The 21,775-nt window shown below is 42.1% G+C and overlaps 1 protein-coding gene across 1 annotated transcript in view; it reads left to right on the top strand.

Moving 5' to 3' along the window:
• Window positions 1-21,775, top strand: part of ZNF839 (zinc finger protein 839) — a 1,085,889-nt gene that overhangs the window by 1,004,563 nt on the left and 59,551 nt on the right. Inside the window, exon 7 of the mRNA XM_044074536.1 lies at window positions 11,849-11,975. Coding sequence (XP_043930471.1) covers window positions 11,849-11,975 — 127 coding nt within the window. The remainder of the gene's footprint in view (window positions 1-11,848; window positions 11,976-21,775) is intronic.

The following is a 21,775-nucleotide window of genomic DNA, read 5'->3' as shown; positions in this document are numbered from 1 at the left end:
AATGAGCACAGCAGCGCCCAATTTACCTCAGATTTTGCAATACTTAACTGAGATGCTTCACAAGGGCCTGTCTTTTTCCTCCATTAAAATCCATGCCTCAGCTATTTCAGCTCACTATAACACAGAACCACCCCTCTTCTCTCATCCTCTGCTCAGCAGTATCTCAGAGGGGCACAAATCTTGAGACCACCCAGGAGAGCCCCTAACCCGCCTGGGACCTTAACTTTGTTTTGGTGAAACTCGCTGTACCTCCTTTTGAACCAGCTGTTACTGCAGACTTAAAATTTCTTTCTTGGAAAACAGCCTTCCTTTTAGCAATCACTTCAGCTAGAAGGATCTCTGAATTTCAGGCCCTTATGGCAGTGGAGCCTTTCATCATCTTTCATGTGGACAGGGTATCTCTCAGTACCAATCCATCCTTCAAGCCCAAGGTGGTTTCCAGTGTGTCTCTTAATCAGTCCATTCATTTGCCAACCTTCTTCCCCAATCCACAGAACAAAGGGGAATGGATTCTGCATTCCTTGGATGTGCACAGACAACTAAGATTCTACTTGGACAGGACTAAATCTGGAAGAAAATCTGAACAATTGCTGGTAGCATTTGCTGCAGGGGCAGAGGGGAAGGCTATTTCAAAACAAACCATTTCTAAATGGATAAGCCATTGCATTCATTTCTGCTATAAGCACCATGGAAGACATATCCCCCAGGGGATCAGATCTCACTCCACCAGGGCTGCATCTACTTCTGCAGCCTTTATCAGAGGTGTTCCTACCAGGGATATCCTAGAAGCTGCTACCTGGAGTTCTGTACATACTTTCACCAATCACTATAATTTACCAATTTTCTCTAAATCCAGAGCTGGCTTTGCCACTGCTGTCTTGCAGGGCCTTATAACTGGCCCTTATGCTGTATAAACTCCTCCTCCCAACCATAGCTTTGGGAATCTACCCAAATGTAATGACTGCAACAGTGAAATACGAAGAACATAGTACAGTTGTGTACACTTACCATAAATGTAGATGTTTGAGTGTATTCACTGTTGCAGTCCTGGTTACCCTCACTCCAGCCCCCTAGTTTTTTTTCTGACTATACCTCTCCTTTCCTTTATTATGCTTAAAAGCCTTTTTGGTGTATTTGCTTTTGGTTGGAGGTATACCTTTGTGTTTTTGTGTTTATTTGCTCCCCATTAGGGGGGCACCTGACATCTGGGGCAAGAAAAACTGATGTAATGGCGTCAGCTGCATGTTTTATACCCCTGACGACCTGATGTCATGGAAGAAGGGACAACAACTGACGCGGGACCCAAGACTTTGTTAATCAGGTGACTGAAGGCAACCTGTCAGCAGATTACCCAAATGTAATGACTGCAACAGTGAATACACTCGAACATCTACATTTATGGTAAGTGTACACAACTGTACTTTTCCCAGGGAACATGCCCCCAAACTTCTGCAACACTGCTTGAATTTCTCAAACCTGAATAGGGGATATCTGCTAGGTTATTGCTACCCCTTCCACAGAGGTGTCAGTCTGAGACTGACTGACATCAGTCACCAGAACCCCCTCAGACTCCTGCTGTCATCCACTGCAGATACTTAGCACTAGGGACTCCCTATCATGGTATAGCTTCATCATGTTAGCATGGTACAGTTTGTGCCCCTGCCTCCTGCCTAGCAGGTTTACCATGTAATTAACATCACTGACCTTCCTTGCCACTTCAAAGGGTTCATCCCAAGCTGCTTGCAGGTTATTGTGTCTGACAGGAATGGGCACCATAACCTGTTGTGCCACAGCATAATTTTGGGCTCAGGCATTCCTGTCATACCAGACCTTTTTCTGCTGTTGGGCTTCTGCCAGGTTCTGCTGGGCCAAGCCCATAAGCTCCCCTAATCCTTGTCCTGAGATTTAGGACGTATGCCACAACAGACTCCTTTTGGAATTCACACTCACCCTGTCACTCATCACAAATCAAATCTAAAAGCCCTCTCACCCTATGCCCGTACAGCAACTCAAAGTGTGAAAAACCTGTGGATTCCAGGTTGGGGTAAATATTTGTTCCACTCTAACCTAAACTGGTCTGCAAATGCCCGTAACGTGGTCCTTATTGTAGAGTTTAACCTCTCCACAATTTGTCTGAGGGTGGTAGGGGGTGGTCTTTAGGTGCTTCATCCCACAAAGCTCCCACAGACAAGCCAGCAGGTCTGACATGAAGTTAGCACCTCTGTCAGTCATTATTTTGGTCGGGAAACCTACCCTGCTGAAAATCTCTGCCACCTTCTCTGCCTTGATGGAGGGCAGAGCCACCGCCTCAGGGTATCTAGTAGCATAATCTACTACTACCAAGATGTACTTCTTCCCTGTGGAACTTGGTGTACACAGAGGCCCCGCAATATCCATAGCTACCATCTAAAATGGCTCCTCATTCACAGGTAAAGGCATCAGTGCAGCTTTGATCTTGTCCCCTACCTTGCCTACCTTTTGGCACTGCTCAAATGTCCTGCAGTACCATGTTACAACCCTTGCAATCCCAGGACAATAGAAGTTCTGAATAATGTGTCTGTTGGTATGCTTTATGCCCATATGACCTGCAAAAGTAATTTCAGGGGATATGGCTAGAAGCGCCAAACAGTAGGCTTTGGGCACTACCAACTGCTGTATTACCTCACCCTCTAGCCCTCCCTCAGGAGTCCACTCTCTGTACAGTAGTCCTTTGTTCCATTATACAGACTCCCCTTTTCTTTGAGCAGCAGGTGTCTCCTTAACTACCTCCCTCAAGCTTAGTAAGTTAGGGTCTGAAAACTGAGCTTGTCTCAACTCTGCTTTTGTGACCCCCTCCCAGCTCCCCTTCCACATGAAGCCTAGTATCTTCTGATAGCGGTGCCTCACTGTCAAACTGGGTACTACCACTCACCTCTGTCCACAAAAACACAAAAACATCAGTCAGTACCTACAAACAGCTGTGGCTCACTTTCAGGCTTACTGCTACAGGGTAGCTCCCTTCCTGAAATAGCCACATCATCAGCCCCAGCTTCAGGTGTGGGGATCTGTGTGGGTCTCCCCCAGCCTAACAGATCTACATGCCTTTCTCCAAGCCTGACTGCATGTAACTGCATGCACAGAAAGTACTGCATTATCAAAATCATTCTGTATCAAAACATCTGGAGGAATATCCTAAACACAGCTACCTTCTTGCTTCCTTTTTCACCCTCCCAGTCAAGGTGAACCCTAGCCAAAGTTATTTGGAATGGGATCCCTCCTTAAGCTGTGATTGGAGTGGACTGCCCAAGCAAGTACTGCTCCTCTTTAACCACTGCAGACTTTGCAGTAGTTATGCGCGAGGCTGTCTCTCTCTTAGCAGTGGCCTGTTTTCCATCCATTAAGATAGGATACAAACTCTGGTGATAGTTTGGTACCCCTTTTGTCTCCAGACAACTTACTACCTGCACACTGTTATTCCCACTTGCTGGCTCCCTCACCTTTTGTTCCCTACCTTACTTCAGTGGACATTTGTATGCTACATGGTCCCACTGGTTACATTTAAAACATCTAACCCTTGCTCCTGGCTGTGTACCTGAACTAGTGGCTTCCCCTGTTACTACTAGACTCTGTTGGGGTGATTTAGGCTGCCCACCGTGGGTTCCCTTATAGCCATGTGAAGCACTGGGTATCCCTTTCTTGTGCAGTGATACCGTGCTTGCTAAGTAGAGATCCCCTTTTCTCCCTGGTCCATCTGCAGAGTTACACTCCCGGTCTGCCAACCAGATTCTCATGTCCTCAAGAAAAGTATTTTGGGCTTGTTCCCTCACCAAAAGGTCCACCAGTCTTTCAAAAGTGGTGACTTGATACCCACTCATCCACCTATGAAAATAAGTGTTTAACTCAGCAGTATAATCACGTACACTGAGTCTATGCTTACAAAACTTTTTTCTGAAAGTTTCGGGTGTTAACTTATAACAGTTCAATAGACATTGTTTTACCCTATCATAGTTTAAACAATCAGTATCAGACAATTTATAAACAGCAGTTACAGATTTACCATGGAGTAAGGGGATCAGGAACCGTACGTAGAGCAGTTGGTCAACATTATACTGTTTACATACTCTTTCAAATATATGAATAAATCTGTCAAAGCCATCCCCCTCTGCAAATTGTGGAAGAAATTTACTGACCTTTATTGCATCTGAAGTCCGGTTATTCTCTTCCCCTTTACCTCCATGATCCTGACAAAGTGTCAACATCTCCATCCCATGTTGTCGTCGGTTCTCTTTTTCTTCAGTCTGCAATCGCTGCAGTCTCTCATTTTCTTCATTCTCCCAATGCAGCAGTCTCTCTTTGGTCTCCAAATGTTTGACCTTCAGTTTATGCTGAAGCTGCCTCTACTTTTCTTAAGCCTCCAAATGTTGCAGTCTCTCTTTTTCTTTGATCTCCAAACGTTTAGCCTGCAGTTCAAGTCTGTCTAACTCCAGATGGATTTTTAAGTCCTGTGAGGAAAACATGAACTGTCCTGTTTCTGAAGACTGCCCATCCCCAACACCAGACTGGTGTCTTCCTGGCTACTGGTCCATGCTGCAGTTGTGATTAAAGCTGAAATCATTTCCTCTTTAGTCTGATTAGCATGCACCAGTCCTTTGGCTTCATACACCTTGGCCAACTGGTTCTTTGTCAGCTTACCATAATCCTCTAAGGGCATCTTTGCCTGCTTTCCCCTGACTAAACTAAGTTAAGAAAAATTAATAAAACTGTTGTGAAAATGAAACTCTGAATGTTTACTTTGTGGCTGTTGAGAGCACACACACATTCAGTGACAACTGCCCACAAGCTACTGAGGTTCAATTAATGTCCTACTCCTCTGACAGCAGTATGTGATGGCCTCTCTACCCTGGGCCAGTAATCAAGGAACCTCAGTCCTCACCACTGACACCGGTGGGACATGGTCACTAAGAACAGGAATTCATTTACATAGTATTTTCAGATGCAACTCTCTGCATCAAGCACAGTTAGTGCCCAAGAAAACACAGGGGACACGCGCCACACCTGGGACTGGACTCTGTCTCTCCAGATCCCAAACAAGACTCATTTTGGAGCAATTTCCTAGTTCCAAGTAGCTGACACACCCACACCTGGATATTTGCTTTTCACACACACACACACACACCTCTGGGAAAGGCTGCTACAGATTTACAAGCTGTACCCCTTTGCCAGTACAGTAAGGTAATTACACTGCCACCAAGGCTTTTCGGCTTGGCCAAGGTGTCACTAAAATAAGCACAAGTACTTTCAAGCTGTTAAAAGTATTCTGTAAAAGATCAGCCACAATGAAAGGTATACAACTATTTAATAATAAATAATAAAATAGAAAATATGAGAATAATAAGTATCTAAGTACAATAAACACCAGAGTTTCAATGTTTCAATCGCAGGCGAAATAAAAATAACACAGTTGGACAGATTCAAACAGATGCAGAAAAACAATACTTATCTAATCTCACTGTATTTCATGACTGTCTAAAGAATAATGCTTCCGTAACTAACAATACAGCAAGGCAAGATTAGATGCTGAGATCCTTACCTCCATAAGGCAAGGTGATGAACTTCTAACTAAACTGAACTGTAATAACTGTCATAGATTTTTATATCAGGTTCCAAAGAAAACAAAACAAACTGCTGTGAGAGTTCCATTCTCTTAGTGCTGGTTGTAAAATGACAGCACATTTGATCACTACAGTATTTGAAAATTACAGAACAATTTCAAAAAGTTCTACTCTTCCCTTTCTGAATTCTTTGTTTAAACATATACATTTAATCTGTTGTAATAACACTGTTGATACATTTTAACACAAGCATCTGTAAGCATCTGTACAAGTCAGTGTGATAGTCAAATGACACAAAATTATTTACAAAACTCCAGCTAACTAGGCTGGCTTATGTTACACATGCACTGCCTTATTATCCCTGGCATAGATGGCAATACCTGACATTGTCATACTAGGTTACATGTATCTTCCATATTTAATAGATCTGTGTCTAGGCTACATATGAGAAAAGTCCAGTGGTACTTAAAAAAAAACTATGGGAAGAGTACTATCATTCACTAGGTAAGGTGTAATATTTGATTCCTACCATCTTTGGCTTGATGAACTAAGGAGGTGCTTAGAATCAAGAGAATGCAGTTTATGACTCCAGAGTGCACTCAGACCCTCACTGCCATATGCATTATACCTGGCTTGGCAAATTCACACTCAAAACCTTATGGTGCAGGATTTGTGGGGCAACATGTGACTAAGAGACTAATCACTGTAAACTGGGAGACAGCTCTCATCCTAGTCCATTGGGTCATCAAGGCACTGTGGCATTCAAAGACTTAAGACAGCAGAACTGTGATGTGGTATTTAAGAAAGCAAGGTCCAGGACTTTCAACAGCTCTGCAGACTGACCATGATGGTATGAGATACAGCAGTACAGCTCAGCCTTCAGATCCTAGTTTCATACATCAAATTAGGATCACACCTATATAACACAAAAATTGAATACATCCAGGAAGCAAAATGAAAGCTTGGTGTTGGGATCATTTGCTCGCTTATGCAGAAGTGAGGTTAGATTTAGACTTTTTGCCTCTGAACAAAATCATCAAATAAAGAAAAGTTCTTCATTAAGGATCCCTGCAAGACAGCATAAATTGTAAAAGTTGTCTCCACTGCATGAATGGTGCATCTAGTGTATGCCTTATTTTCTTCCCTCTGATACCAAGGGTAATAGTAAAAGCAAAAAAAGACTAGGTCAGACTCAATGTTCATCATATTGATCACTGCTGAAGTAGCTGTATGTATATGGGTTATATCCTGCCAAGGACAGAACAGCCGGCCCACTTCCTAAGCTTCACGGTACCTTCCACATGCCCAAATTGTCAGGCAGCTGAGCTGACTAAAAGATGAGTTTGTCCGCTAAGCCCTTCAGAGATTTCCTGCAAACAGAGAGAGAGAGAGGCTGAGCTCTGAAAGGACAGTGCAAGGTAGAACAAAAAATAACCAGTGATCCAAAGAGCTGAAACATTTCATTTCTTCAATATAGTTACTGAGTTGTCTGCCGATATCCAAGGTATAGAGTATCCTTTCATCCTCATTTTGTATGTCAGGAAAGAAAACGAGAAGAAGGATAGTTTGGCTTAAAGTAAACTTGGATACCTAGTTCTTGGATATCAACTGTTATAGTAAGACCACTTACACAGCTGTACTTTCTGGTGGCTGCTGTGTAATCAAGGCATTCATGGTTGTCTCACATAGAACAGCTATGCAAAGGGGGGGGTCTAGTCCTCTCAGTTTTGTATGCTTCTCTTCCAAGAAGGGGGAGTTGTTGGTGCACCCCATACTAGCCAGATGGAGAGTAGGGGAATGGATAATCTCAATCTTATAGTCTTCAGTCAGATTTTGCCGGTGGTAATCCACATCTTGAGGGAAGCCAGGAAGCTTAGCACTACAATGTCCTACCTAAGTGAAAAAAATTCTTACTAATGTGTCCACCCAAGCATTTGCAACACTAGAACTCTTTGAAGCCATGGCTTTGCATTATCCGGGAATGATTCTCTGCTGTAGCCTCTCTCATATATCTGTTACTGTACACCAGTATGCTGCTGTGGCCTGCCCTCTATTTTTCCACTGTATGATAAAAGTATTTCTGAGTTGGGTGCTTCATCTCAGGCCTTCTAAAAAACATCAATACAGACGTTTTGGAGGAAAAATTGACTTCCACACTCAAACATAGTGCTGTTGTGAATATCAAGCGTCTATCCTGCAAGCCTTTCTTTGTAGTAGTAACCTCTATAAGAAGTTCAAAGCTTTATTATCACTGTGGCTAAGGAGCCATATATAGTTTTCATAAAGGTAGGATTAGCCTCAGGAGAGATCCCGCTTTCTTGCCTAAAGTGGTGTCAGAGCTGTCACTGAAGCAGGTCATATACCTAATAGTATTCTGACCTAATTCTCAGGACAAAGAGGAGAGAATATCACAGTTGACATCTGTGTGCAGGTAATTCAGGCATTACTTGTAAGACCATCCTGACAGTTTTTTTGTGTTTTGGATGCTGAGTAGGCAAGCACTTCAGTTTTCACATAAACCTTACCAAAGTGGCTGTCAAAGTGTGTCACATTCTGCTGTGAAAAGAATAGAAGAAAACTTTGGGAAAACAGGCCATACATTGTTGTATTAGGGCAGTGACCATTTGAACCTTCTTCAGAAACATCTCATTTCCATACCTCTATGAGATATGTACCTAGACAGCTGTGCACACATTCTGCAAATTTTGTAAAATGGATATCCAGCCCAAGAATAGAACAGAGTTTGCAGCTGCTGTCCTGCACGGTATGCTGGGAGTGCTTTTCCACTCCGGGATGGGTAACTGCTTTATTACTCTTTCATAGATAAGGATTCTACTGCAGTAGTAATCCCTGCAATAAACATGGTACAGTGACTCTTAATTCACCATGAGGGTTAGACATTTGAGAATGGAGATTATTGCTGAAATACAGGCTCCACCCTCCTTCCTCCAAGTCTTAGAGCACCTTTACTGACAGTCTGCAGGGAATAAGGCATATACCTCATGGTCAGTGTACATGGATATTCTTGTAATATAAAAAGACAGGTGGGTAAGAAAGTGCATTAGTTTTTCTCCCTCGTCTGAACTGCAATAGATTTATTTATGTACTTGAAAAAACTAACAGTCTGGATTACTCCCAATATAATTCAGCATTATGGTGAAAGTAGGGGACCCTGCTAGCTACATTGACACAGGGAGATAAAGCCCTGACTACTCTCCAGATGACCTAGGTTTATTTAGTGGCCCAGGGGCTGGAGGAACTTCTGAGAGAACGGAAAGAGGAAAGGTGAGGCCAGTGCCTTTTTGTCTCCCTTTGAAGGTGTGGTTTGGATGTATGTGACACACTTCCTATAATAGAATCTATCCATCCATCCACAACCTGTTTAGTAAACCAGATACCTTATGGGAACACTTGCTTCTAAGGGGGGGGGAGGTAGAGCCTTCTGTAGGGTTGCCTCATTTGCAGGCATGAGCGACGTGCCCTTGCTAAGAACCACTGCACAGCAAGCCCAGTAGTGTGTTATCCAGAATATGCTGAGACCAGTTAGGGCTTAAACACATAACCCTCTCCTTGAGTGCATTTTAAAAAGAAAGAAAGAAGGGTGTTAGAATGAGGATGTTGCAGTGAGTTGTGACTTCTGTCGGTGTCATGCCCTTAATGCTAGGCATTGGAACTGTGGCAGTCCCTACCAGAATTTAATGGGTCTTTTCTTTTAACAGCTGCACTATTCTCAGAGCTGTGCTTGAGAGGTGGAGAGCAGATCTAGGCTCCCTCTGATAAAGGGAGTGTGATACTCTATGGAGATGGGACTTCACATCAAACCAGTTATTCATTGCCGTACTCCTGGCTCTTGGGAAAACAGCTGCTTCTGTAACTTCTCTTCAAATTCATCAGCTAGTTTCTTATGTGGTATCTAGACAAATAACGGAGCATAAGGTCATGTCATACTCCTCTGCAAAAAGAAGTGATTCTTACTGGCATTGTGCCATAGACCAGGAGCATCCTTCTCTCAGCCGTTTGCTTTGGCAAAGAGGTGAGTGAGCTGGTTGAAGCTATAAGCCAGATCTCCAGTCCTCTCCTGGAGTTCTAGATTTGGAGACTGTACTCGGTCAGGGCCTTCTGAAATGGGATGTTCCAGAGATTAATCTTTTTGCCATTTGGGAGAATGCATTCCTTTACTTTTTGCTTATCGCACCTGATTAACTTGTGGAGATGGTGGTGAATGTGTTCTGTCTTTCCTATGGCATGGTCATCTCCTGTATGTATGTATTCCTGCCTTTCCCAGTGTTCCAGTTCATCCATTATCATAAAGGTCATAGAAGAAAGAAGGTTCATTTTTTTCATCCCATGGTGACAACAATGGGTATGGTTTTAGGCTCTAAGGTCCTTAGCAGTACAGAAAGTCTGCCCACTTAACGGTGTACTATTGAAAATTCAAAACCCTTAACTACAAGAAAAAATAAAATGAAGTGAAGGGAAAACATGAAATGTGTGCATGTAGTATGTGTGTGTGTGTGTATATATATATATCTATATCTATCTATCTATACATATATAGATATAGATGTAGATATATATTTAGAGAGAGATGAGTATGTCACTTGATTTATTGTGCAGAATAAATACAAATAATCTAACATAATTGGTATGTACACATTTCATCTAACACATCATAAATAGATAAAAAGTAAATAATAAAAAAAAATTGCAGTGGGGCAAGACCCCTGCACCTCTTATACCCACCTAACTTAAATATAACAACTCTACTACAGTGGAAGAAAGGAAAAAAAACAGGAAGTACTCCAACATAATGATAAAGCAAACTGCAGTATTACTTATAAGTCTACGAGAAAGCTAATACCAGTGATCAAAAGCTAATAAACTTTCTTTAAGAGTTATAACTGGTAAGATGTACTACAGGCTCTCAGTGCATCGGTTGTGATTAGATCACTTTTTAGACCACTTGTGATTAGATAAAGTGATAGACCACTTAAATGATGTCAGAAAATAAATTTGAATATGAATGTGACAAGATCTGTATGCCCTGGTTCTGGGTTGTTCCATCTCTGTAAGGAAAGCTTTAACTATTAAAAGATATATTGATGATTTTGATTGAATGTGAATGGCCACCAAGACAAAATAAGTGGTATCTTAAGTGTGAATTGGAAGATAATAAAAGCTGATAATGAAAAAAGCAGGCAGAAAAGTATCCCTTCTTCTGTTTGCATTGAAAATAGTTTGCTTTTATAACTAGTGTGATGTTTGCAAGTATTTGATGTACTAAACTTGTTGCCTTTATGGACCTTGGTTGTGGCTGAAAAGAGTTTGGTGAGTAGTTCATGTACCCAGTTATCAAATAGCAGTAAGCAAATAAGTGAGACCTGCTGTTAAATGGAGACAATCTGGACTGACTTTTAAGATACTGTTTTAACATTTATAGAACAGCTTGAACTAATTTTACGATTGGCATGAGGTTCATAGAGTTGTGCTTCCAAAGTAACAGTTTTGCCCACCTTATTCATCTAAGTGTTGCTTTTTTTCTACAGTAATTAAATTACTTTGAAAGATGCACAGGCCTTCTAATGGAAATGTTACTTAACTGATGGTAGCATCCCTTTATTCAATTATATGGCATCTGGTCAGCCGTTAAGTATAGTTTGAATTATGTTCTGTTGATTATCAGTTTGTTGAACCTCACACCATCAGCTTTCACTAAAAAGACAAACTCCCTGTCTTAGCAGTGAAGAAATGGATAAAGTTATCTGCAACGATTTTGCAGTCATTCAGCAATTATGGCATCCGGAAGGGGGGGGGCTTTATGTTTAGGTGTATTGCTCAAAAATAGCAGCATGATTACTCCTCGGGAGGTGGTGAGGAGTTATTACTGTGGAAAAACTTTTACCTTCCATACATGTATGCTATTGCTTTGGTTTCCGTTTGGTTTCACATAGTAATCTAACAGCAATCTATCAGTTCCTGTTTATAAGGGTGTCATGAGGAAAGTATCCCATCCATGCTGCACATTCTGAATCTTTATCACAGATGCTGCTAGAACATTGCCACTGTACTGGAAAAGTTAATTTTATTATTTGTGTTATTTTGAGAAGTATACACCTGCATATAAGAGTATTTCATTATCGGATGAATACCACTTTTAGTTCTGCTTAGTGGAAAGAAAAAAAATCACTTTGTAGAGTATTTTGAATTGCTCTGAAAAATTATTTTTTGTGTAATAAAAAAAACTACATTTTTTTCAGGTAGAGGATGATATGTTACTTCCAGCAAAAAGAATAAGAACTGAAACTCTGATGGAAAACATACTTGATAATTACAGTGGAGTAAAGGCAGAATCTCCACATTTAAATGGTTTGATACGTAAAGAAGGTAATACATATTGATCTTTTGTGAAGTATGGGTTTGATAATTTTTTCTGTGACACTGCCACTCTAGCTATCTGGTATTTTGTAAATAATCATATGTCATTTGTGAATAGTAATATGATTCATATGCTTGTCTTACAAATGTAAGAGAACTGTATTTTATGTGTATATTAATCTACTAGTACAGACGTGTATGTTGAACTGTATATTATGTACTGAGCTTCAAGAATGTAAACAGTGTGTACCCTACAGGAAAAGAACAGAAATGTATATAAACTATATACCTGTGCAAATGTATGTTTTAATAGTAGAAGCTGAAACATACAGAGTTAACTTGCAGAACTTCAAGAAAATAAGTGAATTGTTTTATGATTGTGTTTATCTCCCAGTTTCAGTGAAGGAGACAGGATGTCTATAGCTAGAAGTTTCTTTGTGTTGTCTTGAAATATATATATATATATATAATTACTATGTTAAAAATGTGAAGTATTTTTATTGCTCTGTGACTTCCTAGTAGCTGCACATCTGAGAGAGAAGTATTTTTTCACAGAGAAATGTTAAATTTTGCTAAGTTTCTGTTAGCCTGGGAACTGAAGGCAGGAGACAGAGTGATGTCGTCTAGACTAACCCAGCAGTAATGTTTTGATATTAATTTGGGAACTCTCTAAGAGACTGTGCATTTTGTATTTGTCTTTGGACCTTGAAACATCACACTCGCACTCTGTCTGCGTCTTGCTAATAGTACAGAACAGTAATTTCTCTTAGATATAGATAGGAATATAGTAAAGATTAGTTTAGATGCTTTCTGTATTTATTTGAGACTGTCCTGCAATGTTGTTTCAAAATTCTGAACTCTGTAGCACTGTGTTGTTTGAATATTTTTTTTACTATTATTTATTATTAAATATAATTAAACCTTTTAATTGTGGCTGGTTTGTTTAGAGATATTTAAGCTCTTGGAGTACTTGCATATGTATCTGGTGACACTGTATAGGCCACTCCTAAATAGCCTTACCCTTGGTCACACTTACCGTTTGGATAATAGTAACATTACAGAGTAGGACTGGTCACCCTGTGTTAAGGGCCTTATAGTAGCTGATAAAGAGCTGGTTGGTGGCAGTGATAACTACCTTTTAGTCTGGGCAGAAGGGGCCATAGCTAGTAAACTTGTGCCAGCCTTTCCCAGGAGTGTGTGCGTGTGTTTGTATATAAATCAAATCTCAAAGTGTGTTTGTCAGCTACTTGGACAGGGACATGAAGCTTGGACAGAGAGGGTGCTGGAGGTTTTTGCTTGACTGCTCAGCTAAGATTTTAACCCTATAGCTGTGCCAGTGGGGAGTCTTATTGGGAATTTGGAGAGAGAGGGAGAAACCACCCCCAGACTGACTGTGATTTCAGTGTGCACTTAAGGGAAATTGTACTTTACTGTGTATGTACTTGTAATCCTCCCAGTGTGTATGTCCATCACTGGTGCTAGTGGTGAGGATTGAGTCTCCTTGATTACTGGGCCAGTGCAGGGGTGTCACATATTAATTGTTTGGCAGTGGTGGGATTTCCACATCACATATGAATTGGTTGACAGTGGTGAGATAGCCACATCACATATTAATTGGCTTGTAGTGGTGTGGATATTGAATTCCTGTAGCCTGTGTACAATGGTTACTAAAGGTGTTTGTACTTTCAATCAGCCATACAGTGAACGTTCAGAGATTATATCACAATTGTTTTATTTTTTTGTTAGCTTAGTTAGTAAGGGGAGGGCAGGCAAGCATGTCAGCAGAGGAGTATGACAAGCTGACAAGGAGCCAATTGGTTGAGATGTGCCAGGCTAAAGGACTGGTGCATGCCAGCCTGACTAAAGTAGACATGATTGCAGCTTTAGTCACAGCTGCATCGCAAAAGTAGCAACCAGGAGGACAATCAGACTGGCCCTGGAGATGTACAACTCTCATAAAATGGATAGCTCAGCCTTTCCACATAAGACTTAAAAATTCGTCTGGAGTTAGAGACTTGAGTTGGAGGCCAAGCGTTTGGAAATGGAAGCAGCAGAGAGACTGAGACATCTGGAAACTGAGGAGTAGGAGAGGCAGAGGAAACATGAAAAGGAGATGCTGACTCTTCACCAGAGTCATGGAGTTAATGGGGAAGGGAATAACCGAACCCCAGAAGCAACAACGTTCAGTAAATTTTTTCCGCAATTTACAGAGGGGATCATTTTGATAGTTTCATATGTCTGAGAGGGTATGAAAACAGCATAATGTTGGCCAAAGGCTCTGGGTACAGTTCCTGACCCCCTTACTCCATGGTAAAGCTGTAACTGTTCTTTCCAAACTGTCTGTTACTGATTGTTTAAATTATAATGTTGTAAAGAACTGTTTGCTAGATTTTTTTTAAGTTAACACCTAAAGCTTACAGGGAAAAGTTTTGTGAGCATAGACACAAGGCAGATGAACGTGTGTATGAATATGTTGCTTAGCTAAGCACTTATTTTCATAGATAGCTGAGTGGATGTCAGGTCACCACATCTGAAGGGCTGGCAGACCTTTTGGTGAGGGAACAAGCCATTAGCACTTTGCCTAAGGATATGAGAATTTGGTTAGCTGATAGACAGTGCATTACTACAGATGAGTTGGGGAAGAAGGGAGACCTATACATAGCAAGCAGGGCATTACTGCACAGGAAAGGGACACCCAATGCTGCTCATGGGTCTAAGGGAACCCATGGTGGGCAGCCCAGACTGCCCCAACAGAGTCTGCCAGTAGCAGGGGAAGCAACTAGTCCAGGTACATGTCCAGGACCAAGGGTTAAATGTTTTAAATGCAGTCAGTGGTGCCATGTAGCATATAGGTGTCCATGGAGGCAAGGTGGAGAACAAAAGGTGGGAGAGCCGGTAAGTGGGAATGACAAAATGCCAGCAGTAAGTTGTCTCAAGACAACAAGGGTACAAAACTACCACAAGAGGTTATATCCTATCTTAGTGAATGGGAAAGAGGTCATGGCTAAGAGAGACACAGCCTCTGACCTAACCATTGTGAAAGCTACAATGGTTACAGAAGAGCACTTATTGCTTGGGCAGTCTACTCCAGTCAGAGCTTTAGGAGGGACCCAATTCCAAATGCCTTTGGCTACGGTTCACCTTGACTGGGAGGGTGGAAAAGGAAGCAAGCAATTAGGTATGTTTGAGGATATCCCTGCAGATGTCCTAATAGAGAATGATTTTGATAAGGCCGTACCCTGTGTGCATGCAGTTACATGTACATGCAGTCAGGCATAGAGACAAGCATGCGGGTCTGGTAGCCTGGGGGAGACCCAGACAGACCACATACTTGCAGCCTGGACTGGTGAGGTGGTTATTTCAGGGAGGGAGCTACCCTGAAACAGTGAGACTGAAGGTGAGCCACAGCTGCTTGCAGGTACTGGTGTTCCCTTGGATAGAGTGACTGCAAGGGCAGAGGTGAGTAGTAGTACCCAGGCTGACAGTGAGACACTGCTGTCAGAGGATGCCAGTCTTCCTGTGGAAGGGGAGCTGGGAAGGGTTACAAAGAGAGAGTTGAGACAGGCTCAGCTCTCAGACCCTACATTACAAGGCCTAAGAGAGGTAGCTAGTGAGGCACCTGATTTTCAAGGGAAAGGGGAATCTGTATACTGGGACAAAGGGTTACTGTATAGAGAGTGGACCCCTGAGGGAAGGCTAGAGGGTGAGAGAATACAGCAGTTGGTAGTCCTCAGAGCCTACCATCTGGCACTTCTAGACATAGCGCATGATATTACCTTTGCAGGTCATATGTGCATAACACATACAAAGAGACATATTATGCAGAACTTCTACTGGCCTGGGATTTCCAGAGATGTAACTGGGTACAGCACAACCTGTGAGCAGTGCCAAAAGGTAGGCAAGGTAGGTAGGAGATAAGGTGAAAGCTCCTTTGATGCCTTTGCCTGTCACTGAGGAGCCATTTCAGAGAGTGGCTATATATATTATGGGGCCTCTGAATACTCAAGTTCCACATTGCAAAAGTATATCCTAGTGGTAGTAGATTATGCTACCAGATACCCTGAGACAATGACTATGTCCTCCATTAAGGCAGAAAAGGTGGCAAATGCTTTGTTAGAGATTTTCAGCAGGGTAGGTTTCCCAAAAGAAATACTAACTGACAGAGGTGCCAATTTCATGTCAGACCTGCTGACTTATCTGTGGAAGTACTGTGGGGTGAAGCACCTAAAGACCAACCCTACCATCCCCAGACTACTGGTCTTGTTGAGAGGTTAAACTCTACAATAAAGACGATGCTATGGGCATTTGCAGACCAGTTTAAGAGGCACTGAGACAAGTATTTGTCCCATCTGTTGTTTGCTTACAGAAAGGTTCCCCAGGAATCAACAGGTTTTTCACCCTTTGAGTTCCTGTATGGGCGTAGGGTGAGGGAACCTCTAGATTTTATTCAAGATGAGTGGGAGGATGAGTGTGAATCCCACAAGGAGTCTGTTGTGGCATATGTCCTAAACCTCAGGACAAGGCTCAAGGAACTCATGGGCTTGGCCCAGGAGACGCTGGCAGAAGCAGAATAGCAGAAAAAGGTCTGGTATGACAGGAATGCTTGAGCTAGGGAGTATGCTGTAAGGCAGCAGTAATGGTTCTTATTCCTGTCAGACACAGCAAGCTGCAGGCAGCTTGGGAGGGACCCCACAAGGTGGTAAGGAAGGGCAGTAATGTTAACTACATGGTAGAATTGCTAGGCAGGAGGCAGGGGCACAGATTGTACCATGTTAACATAATGAAACCTTACCATGATAGGGAGGCCCTTGTGCTGAGTATTTGCAGTGGATTGCAGGAGGAGTCTGAGGGGGATCTGGTGACTGATCTCCTCAGTGAGGCTTAGACTGACACCTGATTGGAAGGGGTAGCAATGTCCTAGCAGCTATCCCCTACCCAGGTAAGAGAAATCCGAGCAGTGTTACAGGTGTTTAGGGACATGTTCACTGGGAAACCAGGGTGCACCCACCTGGTACAGCACCATGTAGATACAGAACCCCAAAGGTCTATTAAGCAGGCCTTATAGGGTGCCTGAGAGAGTTAAACAGACTCTGAGGGAGGAGGTACAGGAAATGTTGGAACTAGGGGTAATTCAGGAGTCCAGCAGTCCCCGGACCTCCCCAGTGGTGTTGGTACCAAAGAAGGATGTCAGCACCAGGTTCTGTGTGGACTACAAGAAATGAAATAGTCACACAGTCAGATACCTACCCATGCCTAGGAAAGATGAAGCCCTAGAGCAGCTGGGTGGGGCTAAGTATCTTACCACTATTGATCTTACCAAGGGTTACTGGCAGGTGCCGTTGACTCCCGGTGCTAGAGAGAGGTCAGCCTTTGTGACTCCTTTTGGCTTGTATGAGTTCAAAAAGATGCCCTTTGGGATAAAAAATGCCCCAGCAACTTTCCACAGACTGGTATATCACATCCCAGCAGGAGCAGGCGATTTTGCCCTTGCTTACCTAGCTGACATTGCTATCTACAGTCATTCTTGACAAGAGCACTTTCAGCATGCCAGGGAGGTGCTGGGCAGAATACAGAGGGCAGGGTTGACCATTAAGCCCAGAAAATGTCAGATGGCTATAGCAGAGGTTTCCTACCTGGGACATAGAGCAGGGAGTGGTAAGATTAGGCCAGAACCTGCCAAAGTTGAAGCCATTCAGGCATGGCCTGTCCATGTTACCAAAAGGCAGGTGAGGGCATTCCTAGGGACAGCAGGGTACTACAGAAAGTCTGTCCCCAACTATAGGGCCATAGCTGCTCCCCTCGCAGACCTGACAAGGAAGAACAGACCAGATAAGGTAGTGTGTACCCTAGCATGTGAGCAGGCATTTAAGAAGCTTAAAGGAGCTTTGGGAGGACCCCCCCTGTGTTAGCCAGTCCAGATTACAGCAACAAATTTGTTGTGCAGGTGGATGCTTCAAACCATGGGGTGGGGACTGTACTTAGCCAGGTTTCCTCAGAGGGAGAAGAGCACCCAGCAGTGTATCTCAGTCATAGGCTCCAACCCAAGGAGGAATGCTATGCAGCTGTAGAAAAGGAATGCCTAGCCATAGTGTGGGCACTGCAGAAACTTCAGCCTTATCTTTATATAAGGAATTTCACTATAGTTACAGAACACAATACCTTAACATGGCTACATCGAGCCAGCCAACAAAATGCCAAGTTACTAAGGTGGAGCCTAGGGTTGCAAGCATATGATATGACAGCACTGCAGTGGGGTTAGCAATGCTAACACAGATGGGCTATCAAGACAGGGAATGGGGTAGTGTATTCCCAGATAGATTCGCTCTCTCAAACAACGTTTCTCAAGGGTCACTTGAAAAACTAGTTTGCATTTTCGGGGGAGAAATGTGACACTGCCAGCCCAGCTATCTGGAATTTTGTAAATAATCATATGTCATTTGTGAATAGTAATATAATTCATATGCTTGTCTTACAAATGCAAGAGAACTGTATGTTATGTGTATATTAAACTACTGATGCAGAAGTGTGTGTTGAACTGTATGTTATGTATTGAGCTTCAGGAATGTAACCACAGTGTACCCAGCTGGAAAGGAACGGAAATGTATTTAAACTATATACCTGTGCAAATGTATATTTTAATAGTAGAAGCTGAAACATACAGAGTTAACTTGCAAAACGTCAAGAAAATAAGTGAATTGTTTTACGATTGTGTTTATCTCCCAGTTTCACTGAAAGAGACAGGATGTCTAGAGCTAGTTTATTCCTATTGTCCTGAAACATAAATAATTACTAGGTTTAAAATGTAAAGTGTTTTTATTGCTCTGTGACTTCCTAGTAGCTGCACATCTGAGAGATTAGTTTTTTTTCACAGAGATATGTTAAATTTTGTTGTTTCTGTTAGCCTGGGAACTGAAGACAGGTGACAGAGTGATGTCATCTAGGCTAACCCAGCAGTAATGTTTTGATATTAATTTGGGAATTCTCTCAGAGACTGTGCATTTTGTACTTGTCTTTGGACCTAGAAACATCCCAGTCATCAGCACTTCTGCCTGCGTCTTGCTAATAGTAAGTAACTAGGGTACAGTAATTTCTCTTAGATATAGATAGGAATATAGTAAAGATTAGTTTAGATGTTTTCTGTATTTATTTGAGACTGACCTGCAATGTTTTAAAATATTTCCTGTGATTCTGAATTCTGTAGTCACTGTGTTGTTTCAATATTGTTTTGTTCTTTTATTATTAAATATATTTAAACCTTTTCATTGTGGCTGGTTTGTTTAGAGATATTTAAGCTCTTAGAGTACTTGCATATTTGTCTGGTGACACTGTATAGGCCACTCCTAAATGGCCTTGGACACACCTACCATTTGGATAATGGTAACATAACAGAGTAGGATTGGTCACCCTGCGTAAGGGCCTTATAGTAACTGATAAAGAGCTGGTTGGTAGCAGTGATAACTACCTTTTAGTCTAGGCAGAAGGGAACATAGCTAATACACCTGTGCCAGCCTTTCCCGGGAGTGAGTGTGTGTGTGTGTGTGTGTGTGTGTGTGTGTGTGTGTGTGTGTGTGTGTGTGTGTGTGTGTGTGTGTGTGTGTGTGTCTGTGCGTTTGTATGTAAATCAAATCTCAAAGTGTGTGTGTGTGTGTGTGTGTGAGCTACTTGTGTAAGGACACAAAGGACTGGTTGGACAGAGAGGGTGCTGGAAGTTTTCTCTTGACTGCTTGACTGAGATCTTTACCCTATAGCTGTGCCAGTGAGGAGTCTTATTGGGAATCTGGAGAGAGAGTAAGAAACCAGCCCCAGACTGACTGTGATCTCTGTGTGCTCTTAAGGGAAATTGTACTTTACTGTGTGTGTACTTGAAATCCTCACAATGTGTACGTCCCTCACTGGTGCTAGTGGTGAGGATTGAGGCTCCTTGATTACTGGGCCAGTGCAGGGACATCACAGTTTCAATACACATTTTAGGATGTATGATTTGTTTTATTTTTTCTCCAGTGCATATTTGATGCTTCCTTTTTTATATTAGGAACGTAGGTATAGCAATATATGTGAAGTGCACTGTTTGTTATGGTAATACGTTTTGATTACTTTTATATGAATGTAAATTTGCCTATGTCACAAGTGATATTCAATAAAAATGTTTGGGAGAAAAAAAGATTACAGATAAGGAATCCATTAAGAAGCTCAGCTGTCACCCAGTAGTGGTGAGAGATTAATACTACCCATGTTAATTATATTATTCCCCACATATCCAAAGTGAAAATTTGCAGTCATCAGGACTGGTTTTAATGCTTGGTAAGGAAATACTGTGCTTGATATGTAAGGGGAGCCTGGATTAGAAACTGAAAATATTAAGGGTTAGGTCGCTGCTGTGCCAACTGGTATTGTTAACATGGTGTTATAAGTTTAGGTCTCTAAAGTGGAATTTTGCTTTACCACCAGATCTGCATAGGAGAAGTTCAAAGAGTGTGGGGTTGGTAATAAAAATGGATCATCCATCAGGAGTCTGTATGAGACTGAGTCCTAGGATAGGAATTCTAATTTCTCAGAGTTGCTTAAGGTACTAAGACATTTGAGATCTTTTGGTGAGGAAATGAATATGTTGACATACAGTATTTACTGTACTATCTAGTTAATTTTTTTCAGTTTTCACTTCTACCACTCATTTGAGTTGGAAGGGATGTGCAGACTGAAGCTATGCTTCATCTGTGAAATTGCTGTGAGTCTATATCTACTTCTGTGGCTGCACACCGGGTAGTTGCATAGTGGGAGTGCAGAAACCCTGATTGAAAGGAGGAAGTTATTTTGTGGCTGCACAGTGACAGCTTTTATCTTGTTTTTCTTAATCGAGGGTACCCATGCATAATATTTGTTACACTTTGTTTACCAGGTTGCTGCTGTAATTTTTTTGTTGACTTTGCTGAGTGAGTGATTACCTAATTGAGCTGTATCCTTGTTTCCACTGTTAAGCCAGGGAGTAGATTCTCCAGATAGTGTAGAAATACATAACTTACAATCCAAAGAACATAATTAGCTGTGAAATCACAAAATGCAGAGATGTACAAGTGTATATGATGCAGACAGCATCTTAGATATGTGATCTGTAGTTTAATGAAGTCCATATATCTTGCTGGATAAAGAGTTGTTCTTTCTTAACTGCCCTCTTGCAGCACTTCTTTTTGATCTGAATCTCCCACATCTGCATCCACTGCATGTCATGACATCTCAGTGCTGAGCTAATGGGACACATCCAGGTCTGTGATCCCCAGCTATTTCTTGCTTCTCATACAGTTTATTTAACAATTCTAATGTGCATTATTATAGCAATAACCCATGGCTTGGTGTGGGTAATGTTGGACTTACCCAAGGTTGGCGTGATCTGGTTATGAGGGCTTCGCCTTAATCATCTTGCATGGAAAAAGCCCTTGATCTCTTAGGGCATGTGACTCAGAATTTTGACTGATACAGAGGTCCACTGCATCTCTCCCCTCCCACCCTCTTTGAAGGCACTCCAGCAATGACTGTGGAGGCTTCCTTTAGATTCTTCCTTCCTTCCGAATTGTGTCCTTGGTTACTCCCATTAGTTTGGATTTTGGTGGCATGCTTAACAGTTGGTAGAAGAATATTGTATAGATGAGGGAGCATGTGTCAGAAAGTACAGGTTTAGTGCCTGTGCAAAGCCCCTCACTGGTCACTCAGTCCATACTGTCACCTCAGGTGTGTGCTTCTGCTGCCAATAGGGGACTCTTGTCTGCCCATAAGCAAGCAGATACAACTTCTTCCACTGTAGTTATAGGTTTGTC

This window comes from Protopterus annectens, chromosome 6.part0, assembly GCF_019279795.1.
Source record: "Protopterus annectens isolate FY-2018-M chromosome 6.part0, PAN1.0, whole genome shotgun sequence".
Lineage (NCBI taxonomy): Eukaryota > Metazoa > Chordata > Ceratodontiformes > Protopteridae > Protopterus > Protopterus annectens.
The sequence above is the reverse complement of the archived record's forward strand: the minus strand, read 5'-3'. Positions and strand labels throughout refer to the sequence as shown.